The sequence below is a fragment of the Motacilla alba genome, chromosome Z (assembly GCF_015832195.1).
Source record: "Motacilla alba alba isolate MOTALB_02 chromosome Z, Motacilla_alba_V1.0_pri, whole genome shotgun sequence".
Taxonomy (NCBI): domain Eukaryota; kingdom Metazoa; phylum Chordata; class Aves; order Passeriformes; family Motacillidae; genus Motacilla; species Motacilla alba.
The window spans coordinates 55461242-55486782 of record NC_052046.1 but is presented as its reverse complement, the minus strand read 5'-3'; the positions used below and the strand labels follow the sequence as shown (position 1 = coordinate 55486782).

General features: G+C 36.2%; 1 protein-coding gene across 1 annotated transcript in view; it reads left to right on the top strand.

Moving 5' to 3' along the window:
- The window catches only part of CNTLN (centlein), a 171360-nt gene that overhangs the window by 90637 nt on the left and 55182 nt on the right, over positions 1 to 25541 (top strand). Inside the window, 6 exon segments of the mRNA XM_038125582.1 lie at positions 7267 to 7302; positions 13115 to 13220; positions 16040 to 16560; positions 19154 to 19307; positions 21694 to 21733; positions 22947 to 23170. Coding sequence (XP_037981510.1) covers positions 7267 to 7302; positions 13115 to 13220; positions 16040 to 16560; positions 19154 to 19307; positions 21694 to 21733; positions 22947 to 23170 — 1081 coding nt within the window.

The following is a 25541-nucleotide window of genomic DNA, read 5'->3' as shown; positions in this document are numbered from 1 at the left end:
ATCATTCATTCTTGAATTGTAGTTCAAAGGTTTAGCTTCTCTGAGTCTACAGAGCAAACTTTTTTCCATAGAAAAGTTCTTTGTTTTTCTTTTGTGATAACCATAGACTTTATTTTGAGTTCTACATTGCTGTATGCATTTCAACTTAGATCTTGACTATTTTTGTGATGTTGTATATGGTTTGCTTAGCAACACTTGAGTACCTTGAAGTAGCATACTCTTCCTTTTGTATGGGGGTTTTGTCGGCGATGGAGAGAGACAGGGAGACTGACTCGGTGTTTAGAATCCAAATTTATTGTGGGATTCAAGCACTTCTATACTATTTCAGGGAGACTAGTAATGTGTACTACAATGATTAGGTTAAAATCACGTACACAAAATTATGCATATAATAACATTTCTTGCTTGCAGAGTTTAATGGGATTTTCTTCTTCCGGTAAACCCGTGAGATTCAATCTTCTTGCAATTTAGGTCTAATTTTCAACGTTCAGTTTGCTTTTGCCAAGGCATTCTGTTACCAAATATCTTATCCTGTTACCAAATCTCTTAACCATGTCCAGAGTCCATCATCTGTCTTTCGTCCCCCAACGTTCCAACAGGGTTTCATCTTTAAATAAACTTTCATTTCTAGTTCTTTCTCATTTATTGCAAAATGCTTAGGAGTTTGAGGGTTTTTAATACTGTTTAGTAGACATAATTTTGAGATTGTGTTTATGAGATGCTGACAGAAATAACACAAATACAACCATACAGCCATAGAATTTTAAAATTTCAATTTTAAAAATATAGATAATTGGTTCTCCTCAAAAAATGATGATTTATAAATTTCATATGGTGTATGTATTTCCTTGCTTAAGAAAAAAAGATATATAGTGTGAAGAAGAGAACTAAAATGTACTCTGATTGTCAGCTGATACATTGTCATTAGGGGACTTGTGAAAGTGTTAACTGAAAGCATCCCCCGTGTTTGATGTTACTGCTTGCCAAAGCAGACAGTTGACTGCAAATTTTTGTAGGTTTATGCTTCTCCTGCAGTTCCTTAATACACTCATTGCTGAATTTCTCTTCTGGGAAAGAAACTTGTGCTCAAATAATCGTGCCACTTAATATTATATTTGGAAGTAGGAATTGTGCTGAACTTAATCTGCAGTATAAACTTACCATTTCTTTCACTTCCCTTAGTGACTACTGGATTTATTAGAAGAAAAAAATTACTTGATATCCAGTATCATGAACTCTCAGTGTTTCTATTGTCAAAAGATGGACAAGACAAGTACTAATATTCACAATTTCTATTTCCATGCCTGTAGTCTGCAATCAGATTAGGAACACTTTAGACAGATTTCCCACTGTTGAAATAGCTCAAAAGATTCTCTCAGTCTCAGTTTGTGTCTTGGATGGTTTCAGATGACATAAGCATGGTGCCCTTTGCTCAGCACTTGCTAAATCAAGCAAAATGGTCAGAAAAATTCCCTTTTCAGTTAGGACCTAAACCTAACACATTTCTTCTTTTCGTTGTTTGATATGTTCATTGGAAGTGAATGATGCAAAAACCAGTGCAGTTAATCCACTGAGCATGTGCTTAAGATAATATTAGCAAATACTAGCTTAATCTGCTAAAATAGTTTTAGAAACTCTTGTTCATAATATCTGAAATTTAACACTGCTCTGACTCTGAGTCACTCTTCTGACTCTATAGTTCCAGTAGGTTAGTAGTCTTCATCACCACATGCAGAACTTGGTTTTGATCCTTTGAGTTGCAGGATTGAAGAGGCAATTCTTCTTTTTATCCTCAGTAAATGAGGGAAGCATCTCATGTCACTGGAATCTGTGCAGCTGGATCACAGGTGCTTTTAGATACCTAATCTGCTTCATAAAAGAGTTGTTTGTGAATAGTTTAGAAGTTTGGTGGGGCAGTCATAGTTTATCAAATGGAATCCCACTTTTGGGTAAAAGAACACATGAATATTTATTTATCTTCAGACTCAAATTATGTTTTGGAGAGGGAGGGAGCATTTCAGAAAAATAGTTCAATTTTTAGCTATTAAGTTGGCATGTCTGTTTGAGACACTGAGGGAGATAATGAAAGGCTGGAAAGCAAATATTTCCCCTCACCCCTGCTTTTTGCCACAGTTCTTTCAGGATGAGTAATTTCTTTCAGTGTTGAATTATACTTTGGCAGTTTTCTGTGGCTTCTTCAGTTGCCATGAATTCCTTGACATTCATTCTTTCTTTGAAAGTTCTTACTTGAGCCTTCTGTGATGCTTCTTTTAAGTGATCTTGCTCACTTGTTCTTGAGGAATGTACCAATTATAGAGCCTCTGCAAAGAGCTGTGTTCTTCAAGAAGACCACTCTGTACAAAAAGTACAGGCTATGGTGCTTTTATGGTTAATTTAAGAGAACTGGACTATATGTGTATGTCTTGTTATAATGCATATACAGTGCTTTTTTTTCTTCTTCTTTTTACAAGTTCTAGCTAGAGTAGTTTAAAGGTTATATTGTGATGTTCTTCAGATTAAAAAAAAAGTGTGAGCAGAAATCAGTACAGTATCTTTATCTTTTCCAGATCACTTAAACACTTAGAAATTTGCTCAGTGCAAACATGTTTGCCTTGAGCAGCCTAACATTCGCATTCAAAATTTAAAAAGTTAGTGAGCAGAATATTAGCAGACTTAAGATGTTAGAAATAATAAAAGAAACCAACTAACTAATTAGGATGGGAGATGACATGATAGAATAGGATGACAGTAATTGGTTGAAAAAGGCAGGCTAAATCTGTTTTACCTTCCCAAGATCAAGAAAATTAAACTCAGAGTGGGTATCAGTCCCCCCAGTGGCATGCAGCTTATTCAGTTTGGTGTAGTGTGACATGTATGATTTTCTATATATAGGACATTTTATTCTATCAGCCACAAAGAGTACTACTCTAGAGAAAGAACCATGAGGAATTGAGTCTCTTAAATGAGACCATGAGTGAAATATGAGACCTGCTTTCTAATTGATGTGATAATATCCTCTTGCACCAAGAATGGTCCTGCAATAAAGGAATTCTTTTCAGGATAGAAGGAAGCAGGTATTGATAGTCAGAAGTTTTCTTTCATCCTGTCATCAAAAAACATATGGCTAACCTCTGGAAATTGTGATGCCCCTTTGCTAGACTTAATCTATTTACATAAGTGTCTTTCTTGGAGGAGCCTAAAGCAAGACACAGCCACACATGCCATCTCAGAAGTGCTGAGTAGAATCAATTCTGTAAATTGATTACTGACTCCTGCCTATACAGCTAGCACGTCGTTAGCCTTCACCACAAAGTCATGTCACTGCTAATGTTTGTCTTATTGGTTCAAAGGACAAATTTTTTTTTCTGCCAAGCTGCTTTCGATCCAATTGATTTTTTAGTATGTCCTCTTTCGAAGTTTTTCTAAGGGGACTTTGCCTAAAGTGAACTTCATGAAGCTCCCATTAGCCATTTTTTTTCTTCCTATGAAATCTCAGTGAGCAGTGGTCCAGCCCTCTACTGAGGTCTCAGTTGCTTCCCTCAGTGTTATATCATTTATGAATTTGCTATGAGGCATTCTAGCATATTTTTGAGTTCTTAATAAATACAGTAAAACAGTATTGGCTCTATAATGGATCCCTGAGGAAAGCTTATAATTGCTAGTTACCAGTTGTACTCCATATGACAGGTCATCACCTCTTCAACCTAACAGTTCAGCCAATTTTAGAGACACCTTATCTAATTTTCAATTCAGATCTCAAATCTTTGGCAGTAAGGAGATGAGAGATCATCTCAAATACCTTGCCAAACTCAAGGTACACACCTGCTCTCCCTTTATACTTACAGCCAGTCATATCTTACAGATGTAGTGAGGTTGCTAAAGCAAGGTTTTTCCATGGTAAATGTGTACTAGTTATTTTCAGTCACCTTGTCTAATAGGTGACTCGACATTATTTCCAGGATGATTTGCTCTGTGACTTTGCTAGGGAAAGAAGGAAGGCCTTTATTAGGTTTATGTAACTTGTTTGTTTGTTTGTTTTAATTTAAATAATATCAGAAGAGAGTGAACCAAATCAATTGGCCTAGGAATACTCACTTTCCAGAAAGGAAACCCATACAATGAAAATGAAGCAACTAGTCAAAAAATCTTCAACCCCTGAACACTAGAGCAAGTAGTAAAGAAACATTTGTTGGAGACTGCTAAGAAAGATATTGTAGCTGAAACCCACCTGAAATATGTGCTACAATTTGAAAAAGTTTAAATAAAATAGTTCCAAACCATCCCCTGCCCCCAAAGAGTCTTAAGGAGCTCTCTCTAGAGACTGCAAAAGGTTTTATGGCTCTTACATGGAAAAGGTCAGCATTTAAAACTTAAGCTTGCATTGCTGAGAAACAGGTAGGACCAGTAAACAGAGACAGGACAAATGCAGGTGGGAAGTTGAGAAGCCTAAAAAGGCTCTTGAAGAGTGGTTTTCAAAGCTTAAGCTATTACAGTAAAATTTTGCTTAAATAGAGTGAAAAAGACAACAATAAGGAAGTTCATAGGTTTGCTTAATGATAACAGTGTAAAATGATACACTGGGTTTACAAGGCCTAAAAGAGCAGTCTTTTCCTTGGTCAATATTTCATATTAGATGATCATAAGATGTCTTTCAACCCAAACCATGCTATGATTGTATGTTTCCATGCTAAATGGAAGATGAAGATCCCAACAACTTGTGTATGCTTTGCAGCAGATACATCAAAGGCGTTAAATCTATTTGAAGTATATCTGTACAGCAATTATGAGGTCAAGTAGAGTAGTTGCTTGTAAATATATTGAAGTTAATATTCTTCACTCACGGAGGTGTGAAGAAACTGAAGTATGAAATTACTCTAACCTAACTGTTAACAACCAATGGACTGGCTGGTTGCTTCTATAACTCCCATCTACAGAATGGGCTCCAGAGGGAGCTGCAGTAACATGGCTGCTTCCATGCTTAGAAGATGGTAGTCAGTCCTTAGAAAAAAGAGGGTGAAAGGGAGAAAGTAAAACAAAACAAAACAAAACAACCAAACAACCAAAAAAAAAAAATCACTGTAGAGAGAATTATCACTAAGCACAAATCAACACAGCTTTATTGGGGAAGCATTAGAGTGGCTCCTGTAAAGGAAAATCCTGCTTCATTAACCTGCTGGAATTGCAGAAGTGTGACAGTAACTGTGTGGTAGCAGTAATCTGATCTGTATTTTTTCAATTGCCTTTAAGAAAGCTCCACATGAAAGGTTATAAAGAATTATTTTTTGCTCTGGGATTGGAGGAAAAGTCCTTTTAGCAACTAGGAACCAGTTAAAGCAGAAGAAATAGAGTAGTGCTTGTGTGCCACTTCCAGGATGAAAAATTGGAATCACACTGCACAAACTGTCAGGCTTCTAGTCTTTCTTGAGTAGCATCTGCTTTTGCCTCTGTGGGAGGCATAGTACTGCTGACGGTTGGACTTGGCACTGGCTAACCCATGTGGGCATTTATAACATTCACGCGAGCCAGTCATTGACTTGGGTGGGTTGAATCTTGTATTGCACTTGGAAATTCTTGATTTGGACTTGACTAAATTTTTTCCATCTTAGATATATCATAATTTCAGTTGGAGATTATTTCACAGATGAATGAATTTATTTGGAGGCATTTCAGTTATTCTGACTATGAACTTCCCCTTATTTAATATAATTAGTTTACTTCTACTTTGATCAGCTGAAAGAAAAAAGATATGTGTAGAAGTTCACTCTTAAAAATCTTGTACAATCACTATTGCATGCTTGTCAGTTAGTGTCTAGAGAGGCAGTATATTTGTTCATAAATGTGTTCGTTCAAATAATGATTTTGAAGTTGAAAACTAACTGGTTCAGAAGACAGAGATTCAGGTAGGAACCATGTCATGTTGATTTCAGTCTTTAATTACATAAGCAATATTTTTTCAAGGAAATATTTTGCCATTCAGTGCAAAATCTAACATGCTGCAAAGAGTTAAGACAGTGTGGAGACAAAAGCCATTGTAGTCTGTGTAATAGAAACTGATGATGGCTGAGTTTTGGGGGATGAAAGAACAGCAAAGAAAATCAACCTGTGAAGGCAGGTGAGTGATCGCAAAAATAGCTGGATTTCTTATGTGTCATGCAAAGCAAGTTACTTTAACTCTTCATGTTTAAAATTTTCTCTATAATTTATGTTTTACAGCTAAGTCTGAGGTGCACTTGACTTACAATGTGCTTAATGAACTGTGTATACCAAAAGACTTCTTTTTTTAAGTCCTTTCCTTAAGTTTGCAAATATTTTGGCCAGATTTTTTTGTGCCTTATTTTGGAAGGCAAAGTCGGGAAAAACATAAATTTCCTGTGAAGCAGGTGTTGCTGTTTGGAGTACAACTGAAATGAGTGAGAATACTAGCAGTGAAACTTTCACAACAGAGCTAGAATAATGTGTATTTGTGCATGCAATGTGTTTATATTTTAAGCAGAAGCTGCCTATTAAATGACTGTGCTCTGTTCTGTGTATTGTATGATCTTTGGCTGAAACAGGTAGGGGTTTTATTGCTGAAATAGTGTACAACTATATAGATAGAGAATGTGTCAAAAAACACAAGTGTAAATAAACAATTTAAATAATGTCTTTCTTTCTAGCATTTCCCAATTTGACTTTGAAACTTAGGTATTGGTATCCTGGCAACTTTATTTGTATGTAATTTTATTAAATTGAAAAAAGAGTAATTCAATTTATTGTGCAGAGGTCAGCTGGTTGATATTACAGAATAAACTATGGTAGTAATATGGTAGTCCATCAAGGCTGGAAAATGGGAGGAATGATTTTTTTAATAAGTTTCTTGAATAGTTGTTAGATCATAAGACATGTCTTCGCAAGTTTGGCTGGCAGTTTCCCCTGAGACAGAGTATTTATCTACCTCTTAAAAGGATTTTACATCCTAATGGTCTTCTTTTAATCTCAAATATTTTCTTGCCTAAAAAAGATGGGCTGAAATTTCTTAATGTATGTTACAATCAGCATTATGCGTGAATGTTGGAAATTCAGATGATTTACACATTTTAAAAAGCTGTTGTACAAAGGACTCCTTATGTTTGAATTAATACTAAGTGTTGTCAAATTAGAACTAATTCCGGGATGTTGACAACTCTATTCCCAGTAAAACATTGGTATGGGTTTGGATTAATTTTTGAAATTATTTTAGTGGCATCTGTGTGATTGCAGCTCTTTTTTTGATTTCCTCTTTTGTAGACTGAATCCTGAGGAAGAATTGGATCAGATGACAATATGCCATTCTGTGAATAAATTCACAATACAGGAACTATGCTTCCAGCAAAAAAGGGAGGGTATAGTATTTTATATATGTGTACGTAGTTTGAGTGGGTTGACCCTGGCTGGATGCCAGGCAGGTACCAAAGCCTCTCTTATCACTTTCCTCCACAGCTGGACAGGGGAGAGAAAATGTAATGAAGGGTTCATGGGCTGAGATACTGTCATGGGCAAAACAGACTCAGCTTCAGGATATTAACTGAATTAATTACTAAGAATCAAAGGAGAAGTGAAAACGAATATTAAAACCATGTACTTCTTTCCCAGCTCTACCTCCTTCCCCCCAGCAGTACATGGAGACAGGGAATGGGGGTTCTGGTTAGTTCATCTCATGTTGTTTCTCCCACTGCTCAGGAAGGGGACTCCTTCCCCTGCTCCAGTGTGAGGTGCCTCCCACAGGAGATAGTTCTCCATGAACTTCTCCAATGTGAGTCCATCCCATGGGTAAGTCCACCACAAACTGCTGCAAGGTGGGTCACTCTTCTACTGGGTGCAGTCCTTCAAGAACAGGCTGCTCCAGCCTGGGTCCTCCATGGATCACAAATCCTCCCAGGAAATCTGCTCTGCTGTGGGCTCTTCTCTCCCCAGGTCTGCAGGTCCCTGCCAGGAACCTGCTCCAGCACAGGCCTCCCATGGGTCCCAGCCTCCTCTCAGGCACCCCCTGCTCGGGTGTGGGTCTCCTCCACAGGCTTTAGGTGGATCTCTGCATCCCTGTGATCCTCCATGGGCTGCAGCTGCTTCACCATGGTCTGCACCACGGGCTGCAGAGCAATCTCAGCTCCAGCACCTGCAGGAGCACCTCCTGTCCCTCCTTCTGCACTGACCTTGCTGTCTGCAGAGTTGTTCCTGTCACATATTCTCTCTTTGCTCTTCTCTGGCCCCAATTACATCTACAATCACCTTTTTCCTTCTTAATTATGTTACCTTGTTACTGTGAACTCTGATTGGCCCAGCCTTGGTCAGCAGTGTGTCCATCTTGTAGCTACCAGGGATTGGCTCTGCTGGACATGGAAGAAGCTTCTGGCAGTTTCTCACAGATGCCACTCCTGTGGCATCCTACATCCAAAACCTGGCCACTCAAACCCAGTACAGTGGTCTTTCAGAATACTATGTTTTTTATATAAGGTTATTTTCTCTCCGAAGATTGATTTCTTTTTCATGAATGTGTATTCTGTAATCATACATGTGATTTGAAAGTATGTTTCATGAGTTGTCTACACATCTATTAAGTCTGACAATTTATATGAATAAATACACATTCATGCATTTGCAACTAATATGTATGTTCTACCTATTTATGAAATATACTGATACAGAAATGTCATGCTTATTCCAATGTCTCTTTTAATTCTAGTCTCACAAAGTATCTGAATTTGAAAGTAATCAAAATGGTGAAATTGTATTAATTGATCAAGTGTATCTTTTTTCTGTCTTTATAATCTTTGCAGTAGTTGATGGTTCTGTGAAGATGAGTCTTTGTCAGTCAGATAGGTAATATATTGCCACTGCCTCTCCATCACTCCTCCAATTCTGTGTATTATGAGCTGTTCCTGAATAGACTGGGAGAAATATTCAAGAGTGCATAATTACAGTCCAGCTGGATATTGCGTCTGTGGTGAATTCTTTATGCACAGTATTCTGCAAAGAAAGTAGTAGAGTTTGAGAAGTACTCTACACATTCTTAGCAATAAAGTCTTACCATTCTTCATTGCAGTTTTCTCCTGGTGACTGTTTTCTATTTTTTGGTGATAATGTTGACCACTTAAATGAAAAAATACAGATTTTTTTTTCCTTAACTTCAAAATTCTGTCTTTAAAATTAGGTGGGATTATCAAGTTGCTGAAAACTGAAAGTTACATTTTTCTTTTGTACTCCTTCTTACGTGTTGTGTTCATAGCCACAGAACTGAAGGTTTAAATACTGACTTTAATAAATTCTTTTTTGGTTTTTTCCAATTCAGTTAGTCTTTGCAGATAGAGAAGGGGAAAGATTACCAATGGTGAGAAGGAGTTAAGGGCCTGCTGAGCAATATCTGAACTTTTCCAAAAAGCAGTCAGATCTCCAGAGCTGCCAGTTCTTGACATGTTTAGTGCTTTAACAATTAGTATTTTCTTCCTTTTGTTTTGTTTTCTTTTCAGGTAAACATATGCTCTTTTAAAAATTTGTGGGTGGATGCACACTTCTGATTTGGTAATTAGTATAATGATTAACTATTCTTTTGTGGGGACTGAGAAACTACTAGTGAAGTGTTCTAGGCAAATTTTATTTACATTTTCCAGTCTGTGTTATTCTGGGTATCATTTAAATGAAAAGGAATGTCTATTAAGATATGAATCCAAAGATATGTGGATATATATTAACAAAAGATATGTATTAACAAATTTTCCTGTTAGCACAGAAGACTGAGATTATTCTAGCTGTTTCCAAATTTTTTACCAATTGAAGTGTAAGAAAATAATTTCTCACACAGCGTCTGAAAAGTAATTTCCTTATTGTTCCCCTTGAAAATCGAAGGGAGTTGCAGTCGTGACACATGTATTATTTGAGATTTTCTAGAAGGTTGCATCATAATGCTGAAGCTGGATGTCCATCTTTGAGCATAAATGAGTGTAATGTTAAAAATCCTTGCTTATGATCTCAGAAAGCACATATGCCCTCTGCCTTGAAAAGGGGGTTAAGTGCCTTCTTCCTAAATAAAAATAAACCTCATGTCTATTGTCAGTAATTTGCTGGGAGTCCAACTTGATATGGTCTAAATACATTTCGTTCATAATTTGAGTATGTTTTATTTTATAAAAGGAAACCTGATTCAATTTCCTCAGTTTATCAATGTTGTTGCAATTCACTTTCACCTTAGCAGTTTTCATCAGACATTCTAAAATCAAAGGATAAAATCTTTAAAAAGAGACTGAGCTTTCCTGTATTAAAATTGTCTGTCTTTATTGGATATCACTTGTGTTTGTCAGGAAGAAGTAATGGATAGTTTTGTTGTTCTTCCATACAACTTTTCAAATCCTGTTGGTCAAAGATGGAGTAGGTCAAGGGAAAAAGAAACTCTGTTTCTGCCATTCCCAATTTCTTTCCATTCTGATTCTGTTGCCTGGTTATTTACTGGTAGTCATCAAATCCAAATTCACTGTTCGTGCTATTCATGTCCTTATTTGTTTATGAAGGTAAAGGATGTGTTGGCAGATAGTCATGTCATTTCCTCCAAAAGCAGAAGAGTGGATCCATCAAATCCTAATCAGAAAAATAGCAAAGGCCTTCTTAAAAAGCAGTAAACTGTTGGCCTGCTATTTCTCCAAGGAGGCAGTTTGAAGGCTTCTTTCATTATGAGACTCTGAATATACTGTGTCCTCAGTGTATATACATGGGAGTGCCATTCCCTTCTGGTCTTCACCCTGGTGTTTCCCACCAGAAGTTTCTTTCTACCCAGGAGCACGGGTGCCTACCACCGGAGTCAGTAATATAGTGGCTTTGTGTGCCATGGAGCCTTTTTTTTGTTAGAGAAATCCTTCACCTGGTGTGTACTGCAGGCAAAAATGTCATTCCTTTGATGGTTTGTATAGTTTCTTTGTAAGTGACTATTACAGTGCTCTCAGTGCTCCATTGTGTTTTTTTTTTTTTTTAAGGGGTGTTTTTTCCTTTGTGTAAGCAGGCTTTCTGCAAATACTATAGTGTACTATAGTTTTACAGTTCAAGTACCATTTTGGCAGCAGTGTTGAACTAACTCATCATCAGATTTGGTGACTATTAATTAGGAATTAAGTTTTACATTCTAAGGCTGACAGTTAACTATGTTTTCTCAGTAGGATGTAACTGTTCTTATGTAAGACCATGGTAATTTGATGACAATATAGTTGGCTTTATGACTTGTGGGTCTATTCCTTGAGGGAGAAGATATTATATTTTTATGCAGAAATATGACAGGTAGAGCATGTCTTGCTGAGTAGACTGATATGATGTATCTTTCTGCTATTCTAGACAGACAGTTACAGGTTATGCTGTTTCATTGCTTTGCTGACCAATTCCTATGAACAATTACATAACAATTAGAAGGGAGGAGGGGAAAAGGGGCTTGAATGGGCCATATATTTTATGCTCAATAGAAAGGGTTAAGTTTCAGTGACCTTTAGCTACACTTCAATTTATATTGCTTATGTCTTCTTTGATAATACTGAACATGTATTGTCTTTTCTATCCCTTTTGCAGTGGTATTCTTTACTATCTGCATATAATATGTCTATTTATAGAGTTTTAAATTGCATTTTAATACATCCACATAATAAACATAACACCTTGTGTGCTTTGATCAGTTTCTTTGACTATGGGAAACAATTTTTCTTTTCAGTGGAGTACGGTAAATGCTGATATAAAAGCTCCAACAGGCATTCAAATGAGTGAATATTTAGAAAAAGATGAAAAGCATGTTCATATTATCTTTGTGTGTTACTTAAAGAATGTTCTAAATGTATGCAGTACCACTGTGCTGGGGGACTGTAGTCTGAAGTAACATGGGAACTAACATATTAATATCAAGGTAAAGGTACATATTCCCCAGATGCATAGTTTTACCTTTTTCAGCTTTTATTATCTTTAGAATAGTGTTCCATTTATTTCTGAATACAGAAGTATTAATTGGCCATGACATGTTCCAAAGACAAAAGAAAGGTCTAATTCACTCTAACAAACTTGTTAGTCACTGTTTATATCAAGAGGATTGTGAATCTACAGAGAGTAACACTGTTTTCTTCTACACTTGCTTTGTTTATAAATCAAAAGTTTTTAAGTGACCTGCAGTGTCTGCTTGTAGTTTAAAATGTTACTTCTAAAACAGACCTCCATCATGTAGCACAGATATTTATCCCTTAAGATTAATTCTTTAGGTTCATTTGGGGGAAAGAAGGACCAAAAAAGAAATACTAATATTGTGGTGCTTTTAGAGTACTGGGATTTTTTTATTCTGTAATGCAATATTTCATGTTCTAATATGAAATCCTTCTGATGTGTGTAATCGCTCATTTCTATGAGCAGTGGGCAATTTGTGAATGCTAAGCTCTTGATTTCTGATTGACCATGTGTATTGGTACTTCTAAACAATTTTTTTTATGAATAAGTCTAATTTTTAACTTGGGATTTTTAGTATCTTAAGTGTATAGCTGTCTCTGACAGTGATGCTTAGATTTGTTTTGGCTGTCATTAGCTGCATCAATTTCTAATTGTTATGATTTCACAGTATTTCAGTTGAATGATTTGTGTGATTTATCTAGTGAAGTACATGATCTTTAACTTAACAAAAACCAGGGTTTAAACTTTTCATCCATCCTAATTCAGTTACTGTTTGCTTTGTTCACCAATCACTCTGATCCTCCTAGCAGGGGACAAGACCTAGAGAACAAAACTGATAGTGACTGTGTAGATAAAACGGCAATGAATTCTGCTTTTAAGGCATAGAGGGAATAGTCTGTAAAAGAATAAAAATTGGAATGAAAGTACAGTGTCTTTAACCTGCAGATCTATTGTACCTTTGAAAAGCTTGTACTCTGAAAAAAACATACTGTGATGCTACAGAGATTAATAATTATATGGCAGAACACTTTGAAGAGAGGTCACTTTAGAAACTGACCAAAAAGCTTGTCAAGAAAATAGACCACATTATAAATAATTACAGAAGTAAAGAATGCATTTCCTTAAAATGTCTATGGATTGTTTTAGTGAGATATTAGGTGTCCTAATGTGTTTTATTTATTATATGATAGAGATGTGTTACTTATTTTCTGATAGAGCCACTTTTTAAACTTAGGGAAGATGATGGGATCAAGGGTAATACTCCAAAAAGGTATGTGAGAGAAGTTTCACATGAGATGCTACAGAAGGTAAGATACCAACCCCAACAAACAAATCTGAATTTTAATATAAGAATCATTCATATATATATATATGTATGTATGTATGTATTTGTAAATGTCAGTACTCACAAATTTAAGCCATCATTTTCCTTCAAAATTTAAAAATGTGACTTTCCGGAATTTTGTTCAGAAATTAATTCTAGGGAAATAGCTGTGAATGTTATGTAAGATAAGCATGGATAATGTCAGAAAAAAATGAAAAGAGTGTTTAGGGGTGTAATGTTAAAAGCTAGCAGATTATCTAGCTTGTAAGTATCATTTTGCCCCTTAACTTCAGGTACCTTAATACCTTTGCTGGGTATTTAACTTTAGATGATATCAGGTGTTAATCTCCATAATCTAGCTCCTCTACAGAATAGAATTGATGCATAATAATGATAAATTCACTGTTTGTTTTATTTAAATTTTAGTGCAATGTTTCATGTGCAAATATTTTCTATGTGTGTGGGTCTGTCACTCTTTTTACAGGATAGTGCTATGTGTGTAGTGTTCCCTAGCTTAACAAATGATGATAAGTATTTTGTCTTTATTGCTTAACATTCTACAGGTTTTGCTTCAAACAGTGATGGGATGTTCTTAACTAGTTGGTATTTGTATTGATATTTGTAATATACACAAGTAGTTTAGTCTGTTAACAGGTGTTCACTTAAGAGGGCTCACTTGTATTTTACCATATGTTTTGTTTGCTTGCAAAGAGAAGGCATCCTTCAAACAGTATCATGCCTTTTGTTTGTCATTTTGCAAAACTATTTGTTTAATTACTTATAAACCTTTAAAAGCATGCTTAAACTGAATAAACACAAATCTATAACTTTGAATGTCAGTTCAGGTATGTCTATTTATTTTTTATCTGTGAATTATCTTGTAGGAAGTATGGTAATTTACAGCAGATGATGTGATTGCATATACTTGTAACAGTTGCCATATGGTCAGGCAATGAAGGCTGTCATCTCGTTATTACTGAATGACAAACATCATGTTAAAATAATAACACACAGAATAGGAAGTGCTCACATTCATTTATCTTAAGGTAGAGTGAGTAATTGAAATAATATGAATGCTACCATCTGAAATGTCACAGTTTATGCTTGCTTATAATCTGTATTTCAGAACTATAATTTTGTTTGCCAGGTACTACATAATTTTTATCTCTATGGATATACAGAGTTATGATGGTACCTTAGGGATAGGTGTAGAAGCTATTTATTGCTTATTTCCTTCCAGCTGTCATACATGACTTTAAATGCTACTGAGTGCAAAAGGTTCCTTTAAAGAACGGAGAAAACAGTAGCAGAATCTCAGTTTAGGAAGGTGATCGAAGCAAGATATTGGTCTAACACGTCATAGGAGTGGAAAGTGCAAACTATGATTTTAGTTATAACCCTTTGTTTCACTGAAGCATTTGCAAAAAAATCCCTTTTATTTTTAATTTCACCCATTAACTTTATGTAGCCATAATGTGTTGTCTGTTCATATTAAAGATTTCCTATCAAACTCACAAATTCAGTGTCCAGTTCACAAATACGTATGAAGTTTGAGCAGCTCTTGTCCTAATTTGCCTTGTACATCAAGAGCTGTCATTTATCTGAATCATATCTGTAGAACTCACTTTGTACAACATTTCATAAATTTTAAAATAATTTAGGTGTTGGCAAAATGTTGTTGTAAAAACCTTAAAGTAAAAACTTACAGAAATAATAGGGTTTCAATATTTTCAGTATCAAAGATAGTTTTGACATTTTGTATTGCTACAAAATGTGGGAACTGGCCAGTATTTTACATAGTTGGGAGTTCAAGTTAGCCATGCACATGCTACCATAGCTCCTGGAAAAACAGTCTTTCCTAACAATGTACAGAGAAACCTAGAACCCCTGATATATTCCTTAGTGAAAGAGTGGGGATTGAACTTATACAAAACCATCCAAAAATATTTCTCCAGGTATTGGAGTAAATTGTTACTGAGCACAAAACTTGCTCTGATGCCCTTTTCAGGGTTCTGGAAATGTCTCATAGGCTAAATAATCACATTAGTATCTGCTAAATATAAAATTGTCCCTAATTTCTGGAAATTGTCCTTTATGAGGATATTCCAGAACATCACAGAGAGTCACTTTATTGTTAATGGACTTCAATATCCATAAACCTCAAAGGACTATAGAAGCAGAACATAGGTAGAATGGTGTCTTCAACGAAATTTTTGTGAGGGACTTGGAAAATTAGTCTCTTAATTGAAACATGATAGATTTTTCCTCTCTGTGAATAGAAAACACATACTAGCTTCCATATTTTTGCATCCTGAGTTTCTGATACCTCTTGCTAGGATATGTTTGGAGTTTTTTGAAAGTTTAAATTAATATTTTATTTCTATATTCACGACACTTGAAAGAACTTGTTGCTTCAGATAGTTAGTGCAAAATTGTCCATATCTCAAAGTAGTAAGCCTTCTGAAAATGTTTTTTAAAATTCAATTAGTATGTATAACAAAATCAGTAATTAGCTCAAGATGCATGAGGAAGATTCATTAGCGTGTTATACTTAAACTTCTGTGTCATTTTGCCTGGAATTTTAAGTTCTTTTACCATCTGCCCTTTGTTCAACAGCTGTATTATTGCAGCTAAAATGTTTTAATCTGCACTACATTAAAGTTATTTTAAAATTAAGGACTACAGATAGCTTTTGTCCTTGCTCTTTGTGTGATACTGTTGTCATATAATAAATATATCTGAAAACATAGTTTGGAGTTTTTCAGGCTGAAATATTGTAAATGCTAAAATTGCTTTTTTTAGGTACAACAGCTAGAAAGAAGACTCAAAGCTATTGAAGGGGAATTAAAGAAACAGAAAGAAGTAAATAAAGATTTACTGAATGAGAAAGTGTACTTGAAAGTATCTTTAAAAGTGCAAAAGGAAGATGCAGACACAAGAAAAAGATAGCTAGAAACACTACTGAAGAGGATTTGTGAGGTAAAAAAAGAAAAAGCAGAACTTCAATTCGTGATTGATGAGAAGGAAAAAGAAGCTGCCTCTTTGAAGAGGCAAGTGACAGAAGCTAACAGGTTGAGAAATGAAAGTGAAGATTTGCTGAGTCAAGTGCAGGAACAGAAGTGTTTGCTGGATACAGCCAAAGCAGTGGCAATCTCTAGGCAATGTAATTGCAAGATAACAGGCACCAAGGTTAAATTAAAAACAGCCAAGGAAAAGAGCTCTTTGGGACATCATGGAGCTTTTCTCAAACAGTCCATCAAGGTTATGAGTAATGTGTTTGAGAACTTCAGTAAGGACGGCTGGGAGGATATGAGTGAAAGCAGGTACGGCTCTCATTAACTCAGCCCTGTAGAGGGGACACTGTGCATATGTAAAGCACTAGCAAATGGAGATTGAATTTCAACTACTGTTGATTTGGTATTCAAAAAAAATACTGTCAGATCCTTTGAAATATCTTGGGAGGTCTTGTTCGGAGCTTATTGACTGAAATTTGCATGCGAAATTAGCCACAACTGCATGAGTATTTGAATAGGTGCCAGGAAACCCAAAAGAAGGCAATGCTTGATTTCTTCCAGTGATGCTATTTTCATGCAGTCATGAGGCTTGAAATTGACAGTTTGGCAGGTTGATTTAATTTGCTGGCCTTTTGCATATTCACCACTGACAGCTAAGGATTCCCAGGCAAGCCTAGTAAGTCGGTTTAGTTATCTTGTGACATGCCGACCCGGGAGGAGAAACATTTTTTCCCCTTAATTTAGTTAGATAAATTTTGAATGACCCATTTCAGCTTGCTAGCAGATGTCTACAAGCTGTTTAACATCCTTTAAATTAAGAACCATCCACACTAATTATTTCCTGTATGTTTTATGCAGTCATTGTACTAACTTTAATTGAATGATGGTTAAAAATCTTTAAAGGTGATGGTTGCCACATACAATCCCAGTCATGAATCAAAAGGCTCTCAGAAAATTCCACTGGCAAACATCATATAAACAATGAAAATCTTTACTTTTCCTTATTATGTCCCCATATACTTGAGGAGGCAGCAGTTAGCCACTAGGTAAATGGTTATCACACCTTGTCTTTCAGGACATTGTTCTAATAGACAAGCAAAGAAATTTCTCAAGCCTGTATGTATCCAAGATAAAGGAAATATGGGAAAAGAATAAAGAAAATAGAATTGTCTTCGTAGGCTTTATACTGCCTCTATGTGTCATATGTAGCAAATGAAGCCTTTCTACTACTTCTCCCCATGCAAAAAATAGGGTGGGTCCTGAACACAATCTAGAGGGAGAAAACAAATTAAGAATCATGTAATTAGTCAGTTGATGTTATTAATGTAAAGCTTGGGGATTTTTATGTATAATAAAATATTGCATATCTGATTTTAATAAGAAACATACTGTTCATACATACAGAAACATGTATGCATGTAGTAATTAGTGAGTATTTAATTTGCTATGTTGTTCTCTTTAAGAAAACCATTGAGCAAGCACATCATCATTCCACTTATAGTTTGAAATGGAAAGTATTTACATAGCTTCACTTGTGGCTAGCCATAAGTACTGCTTTTCTTAATTTTACAGATGTTGGGTTAGGGAATTCTAGTCGTAGAACAGTGAACATTGTTGAAGTTTCAAGGTGTCATTCTCAACAACTTAGGGAAGTATCTTAAGTTAGTTTCTTCTTCTGCTTATTAATAAATACCATTCTTTATTACTAGTAGCTGGCTCTGAGTTTTTAAATGCAAGCTTTCCATTCTCTAAATAGAACATTCCCTAAAGCAGGTGAGGGAAATGTGTATGTAGTTAGAAAAATCTCTGTGGCTGTACAACAGCCCCGTTAAACCAGTACATTGATTTTGTTCTCATCAATCAGTGAGACATACGGATGTGTCAGGACAGGTTTTAAAAAGTATAAACATGTTTATGTGTAAACTCTTCTCATCAGTTTGAGGCCTTTTCTCTGGTTAAGTAAACTGCATCTCTAAATCATGGATTTTTTTGATGGTATAACTTAATTGAACTCAGTTATGCCATTTTAAATACCTTGGTTTAAAAAGTAACAAATCAAACTAGCCTTCTGTTTAGGGATTCCTTCACAAATCTGCTCACACAAATGATGATATATAGCCCCTGATATTATAGAAGAGGATATATCCAAGACTTCAAAGTAGACTCCCCTGAATATAAGAAAGCAAATGATAATGTGGGGTAAGGCAGTGAAAAACTGGAAATTATCAACACATTGAGTACAATTCTAAGAAAAAATTGTAAGAAGATTATAAGATTCAGGTCCAGTTTCTCTGCATGGCAGGAATCTCAGTGAAAGGATTAACAGGTTTACAGAATTTAGGAGCATTCTAAAGGGGTGCTAAATACAGCTTTCATTGAAGTGTGATTTCTGAGTTTATCTCGGTCAACACTATAAATAAAGTTCAATTGAAACAAAATGTTATTAAGTATTGTGCATTTACTTGTTATATTACAAAATGTGAAAATGAAGGAAAGTAGAAATTTAATAGTTTATGAGCCATTCACATACTAGAAGTACAATCAAGTATTTTTTCATTTATTTCACTTCTGTGAATTGCCACAAAAGTTGTCTTTCAAGAAGCAGCTGAAGTTTCAGGCCTCTACATTGTAGAGTGAGATTGCATTTGACAGAGTAGAACGTGATAAAATAATTTCAGAGACAGATTTTTGCTTTATTGTATTTATAAAGCTTATTTCTATGTGCTCATGCATTAACTCTGGAGTGTTTAATTCTTTGCTTGATTTTGGTTTTGGTATTTTTAGGGGGGTTTTATTTTTGCTTTTTTTTGGGTTTTGGTGGTTTTGTTGTTGTTGTTGTTGTTTGGGGTTTTTTTGTTTGTTTTTTTTTTTGTATTTTGTTTTCCTGCATATGCTGCTTTAGTGACTCTGAAAAACCAGCTTCTGAAAGTTTGGAAACAGTGATTATGAAGGCAGTGCAAAACATTGATCCACTGCCAGGCAGAAGTGAACAAGAAGAAAAAAAGCCCAGCAATGTGCTTCATTTAGAAGTCCAAAATGAGCAATATGACAAAAATGTATATATTGTTTTTTTCTTGTGGGTGGAGTTTTGGAGTTTGTTATTAGCACTGCTGTCTGCTCTTAGTTAATTTTACTCTCAATATAGAAGTGAAAACCTGCTTCTAGATATTCAGCGGGTGGATTCATTATATTTTAAAATGTTTTCTGAACAGTATGTCTGCTGTCGTGGATTCACCCTGGCTTGATGCCATGTGTCCACCAAAGCCTCTTGTTCACCCCTCTCTGCAGCTGGACAGGGAAGAGAAAACATAACAAAGGGTTTGTGGGCTCAGGTAGGGATAGAGAGAGATCAGTCATCAAATACTGCCATGGGCAAAACAAACTTGAATTAGACATATAAATTTAATTTTTTACTAACAAAATCAGAGGATAATGAGAAATAAAGGAAGACCTTAAAAACAGTTTCCCCCACTCCTCCCTCCTTCCCAGCTCTACCTCCTTCCCCCCAGCAGTACATGGAGACAGGGAATGGGGGTTCTGGTTAGTTCATCTCATGTTGTTTCTCCCACTGCTCAGGAAGGGGACTCCTTCCCCTGCTCCAGTGTGAGGTGCCTCCCACAGGAGATAGTTCTCCATGAACTTCTCCAATGTGAGTCCATCCCATGGGTAAGTCCTCCACAAACTGCTGCAAGGTGGGTCACTCTTCCACGGGGTGCAGTCCTTCAAGAACAGGCTGCTCCAGCCTGGGTCCCCCATGGATCAGAAATCCTCCCAGGAAATCTGCTCTGCTGTGGGCTCTTCTCTCCCCAGCAGAACCCTGCCAGGAACCTGCTCCAGCACAGGCCTCCCATGGGTCCCAGCCTCCTCTCAGGCACCCCCTGCTCGGGTGTGGGTCTCCTCCACAGGCTTTAGGTGGATCTCTGCATCCCTGTGATCCTCCATGGGCTGCAGCTGCTTCACCATGCTCTGCACCACGGGCTGCAGAGCAATCTCAGCTCCAGCACCTGCAGGAGCACCTCCTGTCCCTCCTTCTGCACTGACCTTGCTGTCTGCAGAGTTGTTCCTGTCACATATTCTCTCTTTGCTCTTCTCTGGTCCCAATTACATCTACAATCACTTTATTCCTTCTTAATTATGTTATCAAAGAGATGCTATCATTTCTAATTGGCCCATGATGGGTCTGTCTTTCACCTGGCTGGCAATGGCTGTGCTGGTCATGGAAGAAGCTTCTGGCAGTTTCTCGCAGAAGCCACCCCTGTAACTCCCCCTCTACCAAAACTTGGCCATACAACCCAAAAATACCTATAAAACTATTTGGAGAGGAATGTAAAAGATTATTTTAAAATGTAAAGTTGATGTACGAGCTAGTGGTGCTGTCTCACAGACCAGGCAAAGAATGCCTCAGACATCCCATTAAACGATCCCTCAGTCAGAAGCACCATACAGAGCAGGCTGATTTAACTCGTAACAGGGAGATAGCAACACCCCTCTCTACCTCCCTTCTATCCAAATGGTGTGCTGAATAATCAAGCATAAATGTCTTTCAGTTCATTTGTTGTGCACTGGATGAATTCCTCCATCTTGGAAAGATACTTTTGACACTCTGTGTCCAGAAGATTCTATCTTGAGAAAAATATGCTTTTATCTTCTTTTTAGCCTATTTACATGGATTGTCTGGGATTTTAACTGCTTGTCTCATTGCTAGCATCTATATGCTGTTTTCTCACAGAAGAGGGCCAGCTGGTTGTGTCCCAGGTCTTAAGAGGCTCCATACAATCTGTAACAGATGACTCATTCTTGGACTTTTTAACAGTGCCTAATAGATTTTCCCTCCTATGTTTGTCCAAATAAATCACTTAATGGAATTTTAAGCATAAGCAGATATTATTATTTCTTAGTTCAAGAAACAGAATACTGAAACACTGAACAACTTGCTGCTTTTAGATAACTAGCTTGAAATTCAGTATTTTGAATGGTGATATAACAGAGTTTTAAAAAATATTATGTTTCCCTAGTTTCCGAAATTTTAGTGCAAATGCAGACTCTCTGGTCTTGTTACATATTCTTGATGGTGTTATTTCATCAATACTTTTTGAAAAAAAAGAAAATTCTTACCCATTAATCTGTTGGTAACCATACATAGTATGAGTAGGTGCACATGCTATATATGAAGATCTGACAAAAGTGTGCTACTCCTGTTAATCTCCTTCTACTCCTGAGTGAGAACATACAAGGCAGGGAATGCAGGACACTGCATTGGTAATGCAGGACTCTTGATTGGTAATATAGCACAGACACTACAGTTTCTGTAGGGCCTGTAGTGGAGGAGATAGATACATTCATAGACATTTGTAACTGACTGGTGGAACTGAAGCAGACTCAGGAAGTGTCTGGAGAGCCCTAAGCAGTTAAATATGCTTCAGTAGAACTCCCCTTTTGCAGGAAAATGATTTGAAAACATGGTTTATGAGTGTGAAAGAAAGTATTGCACAAATGTTTAGCATTAGCACTTGGGAACACCAGCTTTAACAGAATTCTTTAATCCATCCAGAGGATTTAGGGACCCTAATGGTGGGTATTCTTATACAAAGAGAGGCTAAAGATATCTCCAAAGTCTTGAGCTGTGCAAGGAGTTGGAGATGAGACCATTTATCATACAAGGACTTAATCATTTTTTCTCCACATGGTAGGAATATATAACAGCCTGTGCCATATCAGCAGAGTTACTGTAACTGTCTTACAACTCATGCATTTATTAGAACTGTGGCTTAGAGTGGAGATCTCAGTCTTTTTGCTGTAGATGTGGATTGTTTGCTTGTCATCTGCTGAGAGCTCGGTTCTTGGTGTTTCAAATTGTTTGGTAAATGTACTTATCTAGATATCATGGCTAAGTTATCCTGCAATGTCAGTAGTTTGTTCAGTGCAGTTAGTAGAGGAGGTGTCTTTAGTCTTTTAAATTTGCTTAACAGCTATTTTAGATATGAATATTCCCAGAAATATGTTGCATGATATGACCTAGAAATTGAAATCTGAAAACTTAAAAAACTGGAGAAATATTGCAGCATTCCTGGTCAAAAGTGTCTAAATATACACTGAGCATTTAATACCTAGTAAATTAGTACACAAACCCACTGACAGGCTGTTGCAAGATTTGCTTGTTTGAATTTGTATATATGTTTTCAGATATTTAGCTCATTGTTTTAAGGTGAAATTCTCATATAATAAATGACTGTCAAACAGCATCTTTTCACACAGTTGAAGTTTTTACTAAGTACTACCTAGTGAATCTACTGACTGATAAGAGGTTTTTCATTACCTTTTGTTCATGTTTTCCCCGTGTGGCCTACATAGCCAACGAAACAAATATGTTTTGGTTTAGACCTTAAAAAAACCTCAGCCTGTTAACAAGACACTGAAGCCTTTATTTCTGATAATCTTAATCAGAAATTGAGACACGTGTGACTTCCAAGTCCTTGTTGATTGTTGCCACTTAAGAAAAAGCACAACCTGGAGTGTTTATAGGTTGACTGGTTTATATGTTTCATGTTTTTATAGGTCAGTTGTTAATTTACCAGTATACTTAGTAAGAAATATTTTCGAGATTGTAGGAGTGTTTTGAAGGGCCAAAAGAAAGTCATGAATCATGTTACTTATGATGATTTTGTCCATTTAGTAATGTGCTATTTTATGTTCAGTGAGCAGACCAAAAGGGAGAAGTATCACTGTCCAGAAACTGGGCTACTCTGTTACTCTACTGTAGGAAAAAATTAGGCCACTGCAGAAGCAGATAGCTGTTGTACACAGGAAAAAAAAGACAGCAATGGCTTCCATTAAAAATGTTAAATAAACCATTGAAAAATTAACAAGTCAGATACATTTGGCTGATCAGACATTTCAAGTTAATAAACTGGCAATAGAGGTAAAGCACTTTTCATTACAGTTTCTTGCCATGTTCCCCTTAATTCTAGTGCAATTCTGTGAAATTTTGACAGCATTGATTTTTGTATTTTAATTTATTATAGTCAAAAATATGAAATACTATATATTACCATGCTTTGTTTGGGCCACTTATTATGTACAGAAGATATTGAGGCTAGTATATCAATGGAATTCATTTATCCTTTTGAAAATAAAGTGGTCTTCATGCTGATTTTTTACATGGATTCAAATGAATGAGGTAGGTTTCACTTTTAGCCTGTGATCTGCAAACCTTCCTGAGAATCTGGTCAGTCCAGAACTAGTACCTGTTCCTCTGTGAAAAGCACTGTCTCCATACACCCTAAGACAGCTAGAGTTTTCTTCCAAAGGGGACTCAGACCCATTCTGTATCTGTTTAATCCCATCTTTCTCTGTTAAGATGAAAAGCCAAAAAACAAAGTTTATGGAAATAGAGACTAGTAAAGTATTTAGTTATCAACCCAAGGACACAAACTTTCTTCTCTGCTTCAGTCTTCATTTCTACTTAATCCTTTTCCATGCTATTACTCCTTTCTGGTTTTCCCCATTCTCATGTATATATGTATTTAGTGTTAATCTATATGCATCTCCTCAGCTGGAATTCTTTTCTCTTCATACTGTAGTGATTGGCCTGCCCTTTATAGAGCTGAATCAACAAACACTTATGCAGTAATTGTCTCCTGTTGGTCACACACACATCCTGCTTCCAGAATTATAGTGCTACAACAGATGGACTTGCTGGAAGGAGGCAGACATTAAAAAAGATATCAAATCCCCTCCCCCTCAAACTTCTCTGTGTTTTTGTCTTTGCACAGAAGGCAGAAGCAGTATCAGGAGCAGCACTTTTCACTTTCTTAGGACTAGGGAACTGCTAATTTCTAGAGGAGGGAAAACTTCATTTCTGTTACTCATTTTGCATAACTATGTATATGTAATGAATTGTTTTAAAAGAGTTTCCAAGATCATTGGAACCAGTGAAGATCTGCCTATCTTACAAACAGTATCATATTATAAAGTTTCATGGACAGTATAAACTTCACAGGGAACTATATGTGTAATTTAGCAAAAATGTTCTGATTTCTCAGACATCTTCATGATTTGCCTTCCTAGAAGACTACTCCTTAGGTGTCTATTGAAGAGCAATGTGAGAAATAAAATAGAAAATGCTACTCCCAGGGAACTGTTTAAAAAAAAGGGGGGGTTGGGGGGGGAACAAAATTTATGTAAATATAAGAGCTGCTGTAATGGAAAAGACTGATGAAGATAAAAATAGCATTGCTTTAAAACCAAACTGGTTTTCTATCACTCAGTTTTTCTGGAAGGTTTAAAAAAAAAAAAGGTCGCTTGTCTATTTAAAGGGTGGTGTATTCTAAGCAAAATCAAATAAAGGGTGTTTCGAGTACTCAAAGAAAAAATCTTTATCAGGCATGCACATTTTTTTCCTTCTCAGCAAACGATTCAAATTCCCTTTCTTACAACTAATTACTCTTCAGGTGCCATAGTAGTGCTACCAAGTGGGAAATTTAAAGCAGAGGCTTGGGCTACTTGCCAAGTGAAAATTAAGGAGGTAAGGAACCTACACAGTCACTGCAGGGTACACTCATGTTTTAGAGAGAGAACCCTCATTCAGACAGATCTAATGGTTCTAAAGCACACTTGTGTGGGGGACTTGTATGGGTTGGGTTTTTTGTTTTGGTTTTGGTTTTTTTTTTTTTTTTTTTTTTTTTTTTTGTAAGAAATACTATCTAGAAGTAAAGTTTTAAAATACTGCAAGGGAAATAATGTTTGTAAAGGTTTTTTGTTAATACTTATGTTACTTTCGATTTTAGAGTTTTCTTGAGAGGTGGAAGGTAAAAAACAAGCAGTCAAACCATGGGAAAAAAAAGAAACAAACCAAAAACCTGACACAATCTCTAGATTTGGAGAAAATCTTAAATACTTCAAGAGTGCCAAAATTACTAGTATCCAAAAATAAACATCTACTCCAGTTAACTGCCATAACCATAAAGTTCTTAGTAAACTTATATTAATAGTGAACTTTTGGTCCTAGGCTAAGGTAAATTTAGCAGTCTAGCAACTGTTAACATTAACAAAATGGCTTGGACAAGATGCCATTTTGTCTGAATTTATCTAAGAAAATAAATCCTTTAGCAGACAAGGACAGATGTTTCTGCAGTCAGTCCTTCATTTTAGTCCCCAGGGACTCTAGAAGATCAACTCTAGATTTAAGATTTAAATATCCCAGATGTTTTTTTTTGAGACAGATTTTACAGTTCATGCAACCTAAGGACTGTCTAGTATCTGCTGATTTTCAGAAATATACATGCATGGTT